This window comes from Myotis brandtii, unplaced genomic scaffold, assembly GCF_000412655.1.
Source record: "Myotis brandtii unplaced genomic scaffold, ASM41265v1 scaffold936, whole genome shotgun sequence".
Lineage (NCBI taxonomy): Eukaryota > Metazoa > Chordata > Mammalia > Chiroptera > Vespertilionidae > Myotis > Myotis brandtii.
In genome coordinates this window covers 76,813-92,910 of record NW_005371860.1, presented here as the reverse complement: position 1 = coordinate 92,910, position 16,098 = coordinate 76,813, and the positions used below count along the sequence as shown (strand labels likewise).

General features: G+C 44.7%; 2 protein-coding genes across 3 annotated transcripts; one reads left to right on the top strand and one right to left on the bottom strand.

Annotated features, from left to right (window-relative positions):
- Window positions 1-1,346: 1,346 nt before the first annotated feature.
- LOC102263605 (olfactory receptor 52I2) lies at window positions 1,347-4,328 on the top strand. The gene has a single exon (XM_005885903.2). It carries the CDS (start codon window positions 2,253-2,255, stop codon window positions 3,225-3,227), a length of 975 nt encoding a protein of 324 aa, XP_005885965.1. The 5' UTR covers window positions 1,347-2,252; the 3' UTR covers window positions 3,228-4,328.
- Window positions 4,329-6,794: 2,466 nt separating this feature from the next.
- On the bottom strand, window positions 6,795-16,007 carry TRIM68 (tripartite motif containing 68). Of its 2 annotated transcripts, none has more exons than XM_014533080.1 (7): window positions 15,583-16,007; window positions 13,131-13,613; window positions 11,385-11,480; window positions 10,365-10,622; window positions 10,000-10,022; window positions 9,388-9,488; window positions 6,795-9,185 (listed from the first exon to the last, which is right to left on the bottom strand). In XM_014533080.1, exons 2-7 carry the CDS (start codon window positions 13,554-13,556, stop codon window positions 8,635-8,637), a joined length of 1,455 nt encoding a protein of 484 aa, XP_014388566.1. In that variant the 5' UTR covers window positions 13,557-13,613; window positions 15,583-16,007; the 3' UTR covers window positions 6,795-8,634. The 2 variants fall into 2 exon arrangements, with proteins under 2 accessions (XP_014388566.1, XP_005885963.1); XM_005885901.2 differs by lacking the exon at window positions 15,583-16,007 and adding an exon at window positions 14,748-15,244.
- Window positions 16,008-16,098: the final 91 nt, after the last annotated feature.

Genomic DNA, 16,098 nt, shown 5'->3' with positions numbered 1-16,098 from the left:
AAGGCAGAGGCTGGTTCTGGGTTGGAAGTGTCTTAAGAGAGCTCTTGATCAGAGCTTTCTGAAGACCATCTTAACAACCAGGAAGCAACTGTGTCTGTATCTTGCTCTGGGTAGTGGTCATGTGTGTTCACTTTATAAAACATTATAAAGCTGCATACCTGCGATTTGTGCATTTTACAGCATGTAAAATAAAAAAAAAATTGAAGGAGTAGGCAGTAACGGGAAATGTTTTGGATAGGTCAGGTAAAATTAAAAAAATGAAAAGAAATGATTAGATTGGCAACTGGGCATGGATGGAGATCATTGTTGATCTTAGAAGAAACTTCTCAGTAACAATAGATTGAAGAGTGAAATAAAAAAAAATATGATCAACAAACCAAATGTCCTATCATTTAAAAAGACTAATAAAATATATGAACCTCTTAGCAGAATTAATTCAGAAGAAAAATGAGGAAAATAAAAGCCTCAAAGGAATGAAAAATATGACCAGCTAGAATTTGCCAGAGTGCAGAGAGGAGGGATGAGCAGTGCACAGAAGAAGAAAGGTAGATTTGTACAGGGCAGCCATCCTGGAGAGGGAGATCCTGGAGATCCCGGCTCAGAGGCAGGTGTGGGGGGTCGGGGGTGGGTGGAAGGTTCCTCAGGCTCTTTTCCAGCCCTCTAAGCAGGGATGCTCAATTATGAGTGTGTGGCATCCAGAAAACACACAGCAGTCTTAAGGATAACCTGAATAATTTCTGATAACCTGATAGCTCTTCACTTCCATTCTATATCAAAAAGCTTTCCTTTGTCTTCTCATGATCTATCACTGAAGATGTCTCATTCAGTGACTATACACATCAAGGTTTTTTGTTTTGTTTACTTAAATATATTTTTATTAATTTCAGAGAAGAAGGGAGGAGAGATAGAAACAATGATGAGAGAGAATCATTGACTGGCTGCCTCCTACACTGGGGATTGAGCCCACAACCCAGGCATGTGCGCCTGACCGAAATCAAACCCAGAACACCTCAGTCTGCAGGCCAACACTCGATTCCTACACTGGGGATTGAGCCCACAACCCGGGCATGTGAGTCTGACCTAAATCAAACCTGGAACACCTCTGTCTGCAGGCCAACACTTGACCCACCAAGTCAAATCAGCCAGGGCACCTCAAGGTTCTTTTAATCTGACCATGAAGCAGAGCTTATTACTTTATTCAGTCTGTTCCATTATAAGGCATCTCTTATGTTTAGGCTTTGTTGTTGTTAGCGGTGGTTTGTCCAGTTCAATAAAGACCATGGTTTGCAATCATATCCCACAAATTCTAAAATAATAAAGCTTTATTGTAATTTGGAATGTCTTTGTAGCTTATAAACCACGAAGTTATTTATATTGAAGGTCATAAAAACCTATTGGGGGGTCATCTATAAAGGAGCCCTAAAGTTTTATTTGCAGTTATTTAATCTATTAAATGAACCTAGCTCAATGAGGAAATCCAGGCTGAAGTAAAGAAAAGGTAAGGATTATAAATATTTCCAGACAGTTTATTATCTCCTATGAAAAATTATGTTGTTTTCTAATGACCTTGATGATTTTCATGAATTCAACAATTCATTTTTTTTTAACCAGAAGGATGTTTCATTCATCTTTTGTATAGCACTATACTGGGGATACAAAATATGACATGTTTAATATCAGGAAGTTCATTGTTTCATTCAAAAATATTAAATATTAGGAACTGAACACACAGAGATAAAAAACTCTTTCTTCTGATTTCTCATTCATTCATCTGTTTGCTATAACGAGCACACATATCTTCTTTTAATGGACTTGCACACCACAGCCATGTATCACAAACTTGATATAAGGTATAAGTCCATGACCAAGGCACATATGATTGAATACAATAAAGTCAAGGGTAGAGCATTGGAATTGTTAATTTAGGTCCCTCAGCGGTCCCTGTGAGATTCCATGAAAGCTCAGAAGGTACATAATTTAGCTTTGACATGGAATGGCAGAGGAAGTAGAGCCGAAGAGACTTCCAAAGGAGGTAACCCATCAGTCAATCTTTGAATGATGAATAATGAGGCAAAGACTTATGAGGTGGATGGGAGGTGGGGCAAGATAACTTTGTCAGATGTACGTTTTCTAGTTCTGAGCTGACAATACCACCAGGCTTCCTTAACACCACAGCTGGGAGTAAATCTCAGAGGATTGCATCCTTTTCTTACATCATTTTATGCATTAACAGGAAAACAGTCTCATCTGTGATGCTGGGGACACCCTACAACCACACAACGGAAACCCCTGCCACCTTCTTCCTTGTGGGTATCCCAGGTTTGCAATCTTCACATCTTTGGCTGGCTATCTCGATGAGTGCCATGTATATCATAGCCCTGTTAGGAAACACCCTCATCTTGACCATAATCTGGATGGATTCCACTCTACAAGAGCCCATGTTCTGCTTCCTCTGTGTTCTGGCTGCTGTGGACATTGTTATGGCATCCTCTGTGGTGCCCAAGATGGTGAGCATCTTCTCCTCAGGAGGCAGCTCCATCAGCTTCAATGCTTGTTTCACTCAGATGTATTTTATCCATGTAACCACAGCTATAGAGACAGGGCTGCTGCTGGTCATGGCTTTTGACCGCTATATAGCCATCTGTAAGCCTCTACACTACAAGAGTATTCTCACGCCTCAAGTGATGCTGGGAATGAGTATGACCATCACCATCAGAGCTGTCATATTCATGACTCCATTAAGTTATATGGTGAGTCATCTACCTTTCTGTGGCTCCAACATGGTTCTCCATTCCTATTGTGAGCACATGGCTGTGGCCAAGTTAGCATGCACAGACACCACGTCCAGTAGCCTTTATAGTCTAATTGGTTCTTCCATTATCGTGGGCTCCGATGTGGCCTTCATTGCTGCTTCTTATACCCTGATTCTCCAGGCAGTCTTCAATCTCTCCTCAAAGAATGCTCAGGTGAAAGCATTAAGCACGTGTGGCTCCCACGCGGTGGTTATGGCTCTGTACTACCTACCTGGGATGGCATCCATCTATGTGGCCTGGCTAGGGCAGGACATAGTGCCTTTGCACACCCAAGTGCTGCTAGCTGACTTATATGTGGTCATCCCACCTGCTTTAAACCCCATTATCTATGGTCTGAGGACCAAACAAATACGGGAGCAAATATGGAGTTTGCTGATGCATTGTCTCTTCGACCACTGCAATCTGAGTTCATGAACACAGTCTATTCAGGTCTTGAGCATTCTAGCCTACTTCAAATATGTCTTAGAGATCTGAGGAGATGGTTTGGTTCATCTGGTGCCATAGGAGTTCTAAGATGAAACTGTAAAGAATATCCTTGTGTAACTTTTCAATTTCTAGCAAGAATGTGAATAAAACGGTTACTTTTTTTGACAACATGTTTAATGGTTTCAATCAACTGGTATCTGAATTAGAGACAAATTTGGGCAGAAAAATAGATTTGGGGTTTTTCTTTCCTTAGCTTCTGACCCATATTTCCAACTTAATATCCTACCAGTACCTCTGCAAAAGAAGCCAACTGTTTGGCCTCCCCACACCTGGCTAATTTGATCAGAATTGTTCATTTCCTCATGTGATTATATGGAAGCAGCTATTAATATGACTCTGTCTTCTGGCCCATTGATGAATCCATTCAACTTGGGCCATGTGCCCACCCCTGGTCTAGAGTCCTACTCCAATAAAAATGGATTCCAATTTATCTCAGATGTAATCTTGGGATCCCTGATGGTGGCCATTTTTCTAACACATGAACTTGGAAAGAAAAATCTGTTCCATAGCAGAAGCAGAAGATCTATAAGATGGGATGAAGAAATTGAGTCTCTGGTTCTCTGGTTTCAATTCATTTTGGATACTTGAATATACCTTTATAATTAAGTTCTGTAAGATGCTGCTATATCATTTTACCATATCCCCATTGTTAAGCTAGTTGGAGCCAGCTTAACATAATCATAAGCTTTTTATTTTTAAGCAACAGAGGCCAAGGCAATGTGAGTTCTGTTTTGGACATCTTTCACTTTCTTCCTAGTCCTGCTTGTGTAACTTAACTGTAGACACAAAGGAGAGGAATCAAATATAAAAGGTCTTTCTTCTTTTGAACACCTCTCAGGAGGTGTGCTCTGGGATGAAAAGGTTAATAGAAAACAATAGCACTATTAATAATGAAGCTGAAATGACACTACTCTTCTCCAGCTCAGCAGGTACTTGTTTTTATATTTTACCTTTTCAGAAAGTCTTAAAGTGAATGATCAGTATAAGCTAAAAAAAAAAGTTTCATATGTAGGAGTACATATATTTAACTCTGATACATTTGAAAATCTTAATAAAAGATAATTTCCTAATAGTGTTGATAACAATTGTATCTAAATATTATATCTCCTTTCTACTGATGGAAGAACCAATGATAATTTATAGAGGGTATTAAAATAAAGGATAGCACATAAGATTAACATGTTGTACATATTTAAAATATATACCCAATAGATCTCTTTTAAAAAAATTATTTGAATTTAGAGACAGAGGGAGGGAGAGAGAAACATTGTTTTGTTGTTCTACTTATCTATGCATTCATGGTTTTTTTTCTTGTATCTTGTATGTATCCTAACTGGGGATGGAACCTACAATCTTGGTGTATTGGATGATGCTCTAACCAACTGAGCCAGCTGGCCACGACTACACAATAGATTTCTAACTCAATAATTTTAGGTACTATTAGAACTGCAGTCTTATAATTATCATTCATGTGATAATTCTTCCAAACAGACATGCTATATACACACCTTTTGCTAACATCGGACTTGTCTGTCTACTAGGATATATTCTGTTTCTGAATACTAGTGGAGCAGAAATCAGCCTCTAAAAATCTGATAATGGCCCTAACCGGTTTGGCTCAGTGGATAGAGCGTCGGTCTGCAGACTGAAAGGTTCCAGGTTCGATTCCAGTCAAGGGCATGTATCTCGGTTGTGGGCACATCCCCAGTAGGGGGTGTGCAGGAGGCAGCTGATCGATGTTTCTCTCTCATCAATGTTTCTAACTCTCTATCCCTCTCCCTTCCTCTCTGTTAAAAAAAAATCAATAAAATATATTTTAAAAATCTGATGATGCATTGAGCTCCCAGAGTAGTAAAAAGAAATTCTCCTCCTCTTGCAACCCCGTAATATAAAAACAAATCAAGATGAGGTGGTTAAGCATATTTGATAAGATTTCTATTTTGAAAAGTCACACTATTCTTTCTTCATAAGAAAACCAAAGAATTGACTGTATCTGATAGAAAGCAACAAAGGCACAGTCTAGCTTGCACCCAAACCAGAAATGTCTTCATAGCATTTCCTTTAGAAGCCTACCCTGCAGCTTTGTTTCATTCACGTTAGTATTCCCTGAAACTGGGATCCACTGTTGGCACTCAACTCTTTATTGAACTATATCCTTTCCAAAGTGGACTGGTTCCCTTCCATGGCTATTCCCCCAACAGAAAATCCCGTGCTTTCCCCAATACATTCAGTTACAACTCCTACCCTATCACATGAAGCAGTGTGTGCTCATTTAACTGGTGCCTGTGATTCACAGCAGACTCTCAATGTTTGCTTTTAAGACAGTACAACCAATCCTGCTTGAAAAAAGGTAGACTAAATTTCCTGTGAGTTGTAAACCCGATTTGCCCTCTGTCTCTTCCTTTTGCAGAACTCAAGCACTTCGCCCTTTTAGTAGCCTTTCCCTTCAAGGCTCAGGCACTGCACCCCTTGGTTTCTGTCAGTAAAACAAAAATAGGCAAATCTCATGCCTGAACCCTGCCTTGTGGTGAATTATCACATCAAATTGGAGGTGCCAGGGTAGACACTTTCAGGGGATATGCAGGCACTCTACCCTCCACATGGCTATCTGCCTCTTCCCCTTCCAGAACACTTTTATAATTATTCATCAAATTAGTTTTTGAATAAGATTAAAACTAAATATCATCTAGTTTTTCATGCCCCTTTGAGGCAAGGGGAGCTTATTTTTGCTTTGATTCTAGGAATAAGATTGAAAGTTCCCTCACTTGTTTATCAAAACACACACACACACACACACACACACACACACACACACACACACTGCTACATGGAGGGTACAATGGTGAATCAGACAAATAAGGTCTTGTCTTCATGGGGTTCTTAGAAGGTAAGTGCACATCAATACCCTAAAGAAAAGGGTTTTCATATGCTTAAAAACTCCAATCTTCTTGCCTGGTCTTAATAATCAGAAAATATGAAATAAACGGCATGACATCATTTAACCTGTAATTCTTCTAACAAGCAATCATAGCTCCAAAATCAGCTTATAAATGAAAAAAACAAAAACAAAAACAAAAACCCAACGCCCCCAAATAGTACATAACAAATTAAGCCATCCCACTCCTTAGTTCATTCTAGGTTTGAATGAATTGATCAACTTTTCTCTGACCCTTCCAAGGATTGTCCTAATAAAACAGTAAAAGAACAATATTGACTTTTCCCTAGCCTCTTTTGCTAAGTGTCTATGGACATCTAGTGGGAAGCACTTCCTACAGATCTATTTCTCAAGTCTGTAAACAATTCCCCAGGCACTCTACCCTCCACATGGCTACTTGCCTACCTGCCGCTTCCCCTTCTGGACCACTTTGAGTCTCCCCCACAAAAAGACACAGAGCCCCTCTACTTTAGGTCAGCTCAGCACTTTGCCAAGACCAGGTCGGGTGGCTTACTAGTCCATTCCCCTTCTGCTAATGCTTAAGAAGTGACTTGGAAGCGTGGTGGGCAGAATGAGTTTATTTCTCCATTTTGGCCTTTTTTACCTCTTTCATTTATTAACAATTCAAGTAGAAAGACAGTTTTTGCTATTATTTATTACAGGAGTAACTTTGCCTCTGTCCATACACCACCTAGTATCTTCTTTGCTGCTCATTCCTACCCCAACATCACTACCTTCACGTCTAAAGTACATCAGAAGGTGTGTCTTGAGTCATGGTGACGATATGTGATGTATATGTTGCAGCCCCTCGCAATAGGCAAAGCCATGAATTCTTCATCATGCTAGTCTTGCAGTTCATTTCTAGACACAACCTTCCCACATCACACTCTAAAGGCCTGCAGTGAGTTACTTTTGCCACACACAGCAATCACTCATGTGTCAATAGCACAGATACACAGTCTTAAGTTCCCCTTCACTATATATACAGCTCCCAAACTGGCTTTCTGTGCCTAGTCCTACTCTTTCCCTCACACTGCCTCCTATTTCTCCTTCTGCCACAGATTTAGAGAAGACAAAGGCAGGGAGAATATTATGTAGTTACCAGAACGATTCAGACTCCCTTTGTGACACAAAAAGATCTAAACTTTAGCTCAACTAGCTTGTGGGCGAGTGAGTCTTTTTCCTGGGCATTTTGTTTTTCATTTTAAATTATCTTGTCTCTATCCTGCAGTCACAGTCCCAATTCTAATCCAAACAAGACAAACGTACAACAGATACACAGTATATTACAGTAGCCCAGAGTTTGCCCTGGTAGGGCCATGTTCTGTCTAAAGGGCTCTAGACTGTGAGGAGAGGTCCTGAGACAGAGGCCCTGCTGTCAGATGCTGGCTGAGAATGTGATAGGAAGGTAACATGGGCAATATTCTCAACTTGCCTTCCTCTGTCCCTGAGAAAGGAACACAAATATGGGATGGATCTGAGATCCTCACAACAACCCTGTGAGGTAGGAGAGTATACAGCCACTCCACCCATTTTTCCAGAGGCTGAAAAATCTTTCAATCGGGTGGGAAGTTTCAGACCCAAATGTAATGAATGACATGCAGACATGTGACCTGAGAAGCGAGTCTTGCCAATCTCGTTTCATTCGAATGTGAGAAATACGTTATAATCTCTACAATCTTCTTTCAACAGCTCTGTGAGATATAACTTGCTCTACTAAGGCCTTCTCAGTTTTCTCATCCATAAAGTGAAACTAAAAACAGGGCTCACAGGTTTTCTAATCCTGTCACTCAGAGAGAAGGGCAGGGCCAGGACACAGGTCTCCCTAGAGTCTGAGACAGTGGTGTGCCCAGCTCGTGCTGAGGGATGGCCACGGGAGTGGTCTGGACAATCTGCAATGAATGCCTCTAGTTTGCAGGTCGGAGAGCAGGGCTCAAACATTTGCTCATCGGCAGCAAACCTAGGGGAGGCCTCCCCCGACTGGCCTCAGCAGAACAGCCAGCTCTGGATGTGAGCAGGATTCTTTGCCAACAGGTTTCTAGGAGGTTGGTCTACTTCATCGTCCTTCGTGACTTAGTTATGGCACCAACAGGGACTGAAAAAGAGGGGCCTGAGCTACAGAAAGGACAAGCCCTCCTTGTGAGAGTCACTGGGATCTTCACCGTCAGCCCTGTCACGCTTCCCTCACAGGGACAATGCTCATGTGACTAAGCCTCACCTCCTTCACATGAGTGGTTTAGAGAGAGGTGCGGGCTGAGGAGCAGCAGACCACGGGGCCAGGCAGAGGAATCCCAAATTCTAGGCTCAACTCAGTTTCAGGGAACCCTTGTCAGGGGCAGGGCCCTGTAAGACCCCTGGGGCCAAGGTGAAATTCCGTGGCCTCTGGCTGGATGGTGGGTCTCAGTCCTCTCCTTCCAGGGAGCAGATGGCCAGAGGGGCGGTGTTGTTGGCACCAATGCTGTAGCAAGGACTAAAGTAGGGCAGGAGGCGCCCAGGAAAGGGGTGGTGGGGGAAAGTGAAAATGTGGGAGCCATTGTCGGTCACGTTGTAGAAGGAGATGTCCTGGGCCTCATAATCCAGGAAGACACCCACCCGCCGAGGAGGGACTGGCAAGGGCAGGAGGGGGTATTCATCAGTGCCTGCCCGGTACTCATTGCCCTTCCTCAGCCTTATCACCCAGAAGCCATAGTTGGGGGATAAATAGACCACCTCCTTCCGGTCGACATCTTCCTTACACACTCCCAGGCCCCATTCAGACCTGTCTCCCACCTCCACCTCCCAGTAGTGCCGGCCTGAGGAGATGCACTGGCTGCCCAGGACGATGTTATAGCGGTAGAATCTCTCAGGATTGTCGGGCAGTTTCTGGTTGGTGTCTCCATAGCGCACACACTTTCTGTCTTCAGACACGATGAGGCGGGAATAAGCAGTGTCTGGATCAAGGCGCACATCAGCTAGAGAAAAAGATCCTGGTTGGCAATGCTGGAACAGAGCGAGGGACCATAGGCGAGGTCTCCCTGATAAATACAGCCCCGGATTTCTCAGTGACGGGTGGGAGTGGGGCTAGTTGAGGCATCCAGAGGACACTGAATGGTTTTATTTTTCTGGGCGGGGCCCCTCCCACTGCCCATCACAACCTCCGCCAGCACTCATTACCTGCATACGTCTTCAGGATCTCTCTCAGGCCTGGCACCCGGCAATCTGTCTTCAGTTCCAGGGAGACTGGTTCTGGCCGCTGGAAGCTCCAAGACTTGCTCCTAATAAAGGAGGGGTAAGCCTTGGGTCAAGGAGTCTTAGCTCAGACACATGGACCTTCCCGTAGTACAGGGAAGAGGGGTTGGCAGGAAGGTGCCATTCCCCAGCATCAACAAGCAAAGCTGTGATGCTTATTCGACTGAGAGGAAGGTTTGTGGCACAGACAGAGCATTCACCTGATACGGGGAGAGGAACAGGTGTGCCACACTCAGAGGTTAGAGACTAATGGACACGTCTGTAGTGTTTTTCCCTCCTTGAGAGATCTATCTGACACCACATATTTTATAACTTTTCTGAGATTCTTACTGATAACACTTGAAATGAATCTGATTACATACAAAGAAGAAAAAAGAAAGGTGAATAAAGCTTCTTTGGCCAATGCAAGGAAAGAGGGAGAGGATTATGGAGCAGCCCCAGGTTCTCTACCGCATGGGTCCCTGTTCCTTTCCCACTTCTGGCCAGGCCCCACTATCCCCCCTGGGTCTGCCAGGGGCTCCAAGGATGAGAACGTACCTGTTTAAGACCTCCCGAATGCCCTAGAAGGAGAAAAAAGTACAGCACATGAGTATCTGCTATTCCTCGGAGGGACCAGACAGACACTGAGCGCTGGGAGGGGGTTTCTCTAAGAGCAAGGGAGGCGCAGAGCTAGGCTGGAGAGAAGGTGTGCAGAGGAGGAAGGGAGAAGCCTACAGGAGGGGAGGATAGGCTAAACTGGACTGGCTGACTCTCAACTCTCTGGCCAAAGGAGGACTGGTATGATGCCAGAGCTGCCTGAACACCGCCCCACCTACCTGCCTACAATGGGTCAGGTCATCCAACCAGCCAGGAGCAGGAGAAGTGCGGGGATGGGGGTGGGGGATGGCTATGGATGCACTCACCTGCAGCATCCAGCGGACAGGCCTCTGAGACCGCTCTTCCAGCTCTGCGATCAGCCGGCACAGGACCCGGCTCTGCTGGATGAGCGCATCGTGATTCAGCTCCAGTTTCTGTCTCGTCTCCCTCTCCTCCCGCTCCAGGCTGGCGAGAGCTGAGGCTGCCTCTACCTCCAGCTGCTGACCCGGTGGCTTGTGCTTTAGTAATTGCCGATACTTCTCAAACTCCCACACGATACTCTGCTTTCGGGTTTCCATCTGTATCTGCACAGCCAGGATGGGAGAAAAGCACTGATATTGTTCATGCAAGGGCCACCAGGGACTGTGCACGCGCGCGCGCACACACACACACACACACACACACACACACACACACTCTGGAATGTTTTGGTACCAACTGTATGCCTGGCACTGTAGAGGCCAAGATGAAGGCTACTATTTTTCTTATCTTCTGTTCTCACATGCTTCTGGGGCCCTATTACCTATCCTTATCGACTCCAGTAGGGCCCAGGATATTATCTTGGTACTATGTGCTCTAGACTATTTCCTATTTTCAGAATAGTATATGCTATTTTCAAAATAATGACCAGAGCATTACACTTGAGCCTCTAAGGCAGTGTAACAACTACACTGGTAGATGCTTTTGCTTCTTACTGGTATTATCTCAGTTCAATATGTTGTTTTTGACTGGTTCAGTGTTACCTTCTGTTGATCTAAAGTTCTGATAGTTTGGTAGTTACGGCCTCAAATTTATTTCAGAGGTGATTTTCCAGTGTATGTGAGGTGTGTATGAGGACATATGAGGGCACTAGGCCAGAGGTTATGCCTACATCACAATCAAGAAACTGGAATGAGAAGTACATGGCCTGCCTAGGGCTGCACAACCTGTGGAGGAAGCTGGTATGAGGATCCCTGGCTCTGATTTCAATCCCCACATTCTGCTTCATAGAGATGAGGAAGTCACCATGGGCCAGCTCCAGGACAACACCGGAACCACCCAAACTCCTTCCCCAGGCGGCAACCTGCCTTCCAGGTGGCAGTTCGTTTCCTCTCACCAACTTCCAGCTTCCAGGCCTCTTCTTGCTCTTTCCTCAGGTGTTCCAGAGCCTCGTGGAGTTTCCACTGAAAGAGAAAAAAACCTCAGCCGGTTGATAACGAGGCTTGCTAGGTAATGGGGAACAAAGTGTCCCTCAGGTGATGAGCCAGAAGGAATGCTGGGAGCAAAGGGATGCCAAAGAGGGAATGGAATCCTGCCCACATGACATCCAAGGTAGCTCTTGTTCTGAGAGTAATTTCAACGCCCACAGTCTCTAAGTTTCTGTGGAGTGACAGAAAACGTCTGTTTCCAAGCTTGCTAGAAGACCTCCTTGGACTTCCTATCCATGCCTCTTTATACGTATGTTCCACATTACCCTATGGCCTCCTAAAACCTACCTATTCAAAGTGTGGTCCAAGTGGGTCGACAGCATCAGCACCACTTGGAAGCTTGTTAGAAATGCAGAGTCTCGAGCCCCACCCCAGATCTCCAGAATTAGAATCTGAATTTTGGCAAGAATTTGGGGTGGTTCAAATGCTCATTAAAGGTAAGAAGCACTATCTAGAACACTCATGCAAGACATTACTACTGGAAAGCATGAAGTATTCTGATGATGATATTAACCATTTTGTTAAAAAGTTACCAAGTGCCACACATGCGCTTAAGTACTAAATATACATTCAGTGCTCAACCTCTTGAGACTGGTATTATCCCCATTGTACAGATAAGAAAACTGAGGCTGAGAGAGAGAGAGACATACTCAAATCTGTTCAGCTAGTAACTGGTTGGGCTGGGACTTAACACTGCTGTGTAACTCCATGCCTATGTGATACTGCCTCTCTATTCTAATACTCTCAAAACAAAATGAGCAAGTAAATATTTTTAATTTTGTAGAAATTCTTCTCACATAGAAGAACAGCTAATTCTGGGGATTTGTCTTACACTCTTACCTTCTAATCTCAACTTCCAGAAAGGAAATTAAGACTAGTATTGCATCACAGAGTTATTGGCATAATGATTCTGTAAAGATATGTCAACATGGACAACTGAGGAAAGTATAAGAAGCTGGAAGTCAATGAGGGTAGATAAAAAAAAGGAATAGCAGGTATGTCAGAGATGACTCCCCCTGCAGCCTCTCCCTCCACTCCCTCCCCCCCTCAAAAAAATGGCTTGAAAGAAGAGAAAGAATACTGGCCCAAGAACAAGACCCGAGTCATATCCTTTGATCTTCCTTTAACTAACTTAAGGTAAAGTCAAACCTAAATGACTCAGCCACAGTTTCTTCCATGATCTCAAATTTCTAAGCCTCAGTTTTGTCTATAAGACAAGGGGATTAAAGGGACTCACACAATGTCAAATGACTATTTGCTAGGAGTTTGCAGGTTCTGATAGCTGTAGCCTTGACTACCCCATACCAGATTCATTCAAGGCACCAAGAGCTCCAGCTAAACCAGACTGCGTCTCCTTCAAATTCTCCGTAAGGAAGCATCTTTGGGTTAGGCATTAAGCCATTTTGGGGTTAGGGATGGGGCATGGAAGTGGGAGGGAAGGAAGTCAAAGGAGGTCATTGATGCAAGGAGATGTGGCTCACTATCAGGTCCCAAGGCTCGGTGGGCATGAGGACCAAAGGAATCAGTTCTCATTTTATCTCTGGGGCCGCTGGTCAAGTTCCTAATTTAGACACAGCCAACTGAGGGGCAGAGAAGAGATTGGGGTAGCTAGCCTCAGCCCCCCACCTTGTACTCCCAGGCGACATCCTCCATGGGCACGACGCTGTGGGCCTCATGCTCAGAGGACCGGCTGCAGGTCTCACATGTGATCAGGCCATCCTCTTTGCAGAACATCTTTAGCTGTTCTCCATGGAGCTCACACACATCACCCTTCAGCCCCATTCCTGGGTGCAGGCCTAGCAGACAGACTTTTTCTACCACATTGGCCAGCTGCCAATTAGGCCTCAGGTTCCCTGGTTGGACAGGAGTCCGGCAGAGGGGACATGTGTAACCCCAGTTCTGGGATTCCCCTGGGACCTCCCAGAGTCCAGCGAGACAGCTGTGGCAGAAGCTGTGGCCACAGTCAATGCTCACGGGCTCCCTCAGGTAGGCCATGCAGATGGGACAGGCCAGTTCTTCCACGACGGCTTCCACCAGTGCTGCCGGATCCATGGCTCCTTTTTACACCCTCCTGGGAACACGAACAAAACCAGGCGGAGGTACTGAAGGCTGAGAAGAAGAAAAGAAAAACAGGTAAGAGGCAAATGTAACAGAGGAGCAAAGGGATCCATAAATGGGAAAATTAATGTGTGGAAGAAAAACAAGTTCCTCCTTTCCATCCTTCCTCGGTCCTGAAGTTCTGACCGCACCACATTACTCACACCACAGAGGGCCATCCGGGGATGCTGGAGCAAGCGAATGAGGGGAATTCTCACTTTTCATTCATTCGGTCATCTCTGACCCTCCTCTGGGGTCATGAGACCCACCTCAATCATGCTCTCCAAATCAGCATTATTCCTCTTGAACTTGGATAAGGTCACAAAAATGGGATGTTTCAGTACCTAAAATAAGGCCAGAAATTCCCCTAGTCTCACTCTGGGGTATGTTTACATGTATACTTATATACTTCAAGGGGAAAAAAGAGGCTATGCCAGAAACCCATTGCCTACATGCGCATCTGGTTTCTTGTGTTGCACACTAAAGTGTAAAGTACAAGAGAACCAGCAATCCTTTCCCCACACCCTGTAAACCCCTGCTCCCTTCTCCACACCAGCATTCATGGAGATGCTGACACTAGAATATTAGAAGGAGAGATAAAACAGCCCTTGGCAGATAAAAACAAAGGTCATCTGATGTTAATCAAACCCATATAACAAAGTCACTACCCCAGCAAGAAACCTGAGATTTTTGCCAGGGCCACATATGGGTAAGTAACCTACACAGCCAATGGCGTGCTCTTGGCACGGTTGGCAAAATCTACTCGTTCACTTTGCAAGTTTGTGGTAGTAGCTAGGGTCTGTACATGGAAGAGCCATGTTGGTCTTAGTCACTGCTGTATCCTCAGCACCTAAACAGTACCTGAAATGCAGTTATGACTGAATAAACTTTTCTCAAATAAATAAACCAGCTAGACATAGGAAATAGTTCCTAAACTCAAAATGCTTTTATAATTTGTTAGAAAATCGAGAGCATATATTAATCATAATAGCAAGCACTCCTTGAGCATTTACACTATCCTGAGCATTTTACGTGGGCTAGCTCAGTTTATTTCACAACCTTAAGGAGAAACCATTATTCTACTGTTCTCATTTTACAGATGTTTGGTCCTGGGCCCCACCATTCTGTCTCGGGCAAATTACTAACCTCTACACTTGAAGGTATGATAAAAATCCAAGAGAGAGAGACATCACCGTGGTTTCGAGTAGTGCAGGAAGTCTTCCTGGAGGTAACGAAGCAGTAAGTAGATTTTGCAGGACTCTCTGTTAAAGGTGAGCAGGTGGTCCAGCCTTCTCAATGGCCTCCCTGTCTCCTGCTTCCCCCCTTCCCCCACTAACACTACCAAACTGTGGGATCTAGCACCCTAAAACCTGTTTTATGAAATCACTAACCCACTGAAGAGCCTATCCTGCACCCAGGCCAATAGGAAGCTCTTGTTCTTCATCCTTGAAATAGCACCTGTGTCCAGTCAAGCAGAGAGAAAAACTTCCACACTTTCCTACAGCCAGACCCCTGCAGACTTTCCTGGTCATTCCAACCCACTTGGGTTCCTGCTGTTCTCCCAGCGTGAAATGACTTCTCCATGATCCTGTTCTTCATATCATTGGACATGTATGTGTTTATTGTCTTACTTGCCCACTAGAAGTTTCAAGAGGATAGTGACTTCATCAATTTTGTTCATGCCTATATCCCCAAGGCTAAGAACAATGCCTCCAACATTTTTTTTAATACGTAAGAATTAAATGCAACTGTTGAGGTCCAGCTGATCCTAGGTTGGAAGTGGGAAAAGTGTCAACATCCTCACCTAAGACAGAGGGACACCAAGAGCTCCCACAACACAGGTTGAGATCTATGATTGAAAGCTACCAAGATCAACAGAAGAATAAAAAAAATAGAATGGAAAACTGGTGGGAGTAGGGAAGTGAGGGAAAGAAAGAGCAAAATGATAAATCAAGAAATGCGGTGTAAGTATATTACTTACATTTAGTAGGGCCATAAAGATTTCAGCATGAAAAAGTTAAAAGCGGTGGCCTCTGTAAAAAGGATTTAGGGGTATTGCTCTTAGGATGTAAAACCTGCTTCACTGTTTTCTTTGTTATACATAAATTACTTCGACAGAACTTTATTAAACGTTTAATTGCTTCGAATTTGCCTTTGGCAGGGCGGGGAGTCAGTCTGGGGAAGACCTTGGAAAGAAGGGGGCGGGGCTTGGAAAGGCTTTGCAAGGAGGGACCTGAGTGGGGTGAGGGGTGAGTGGAGGCGGCGATCTTCCGGGTTCGAGCAGAGGGGCGGGGGTGGAAAACCCCAGGCCCCAGGGCGCGGGGCGGGGCCCCAGGGCAGCGGCAGAGTGAGGAGACCTGGCAGGACCTCTGGCTTCAGAAGAGGCACGGCTGTCTCCCCACCTTCCCCCTTAGACCGGACTGGCGCCCCGCGGCGACCGCCGGAAGTGGAGCTGCCAGGTTCCCACGGCCGAGTGTCCGCAAGGTCAGAAGCGGCT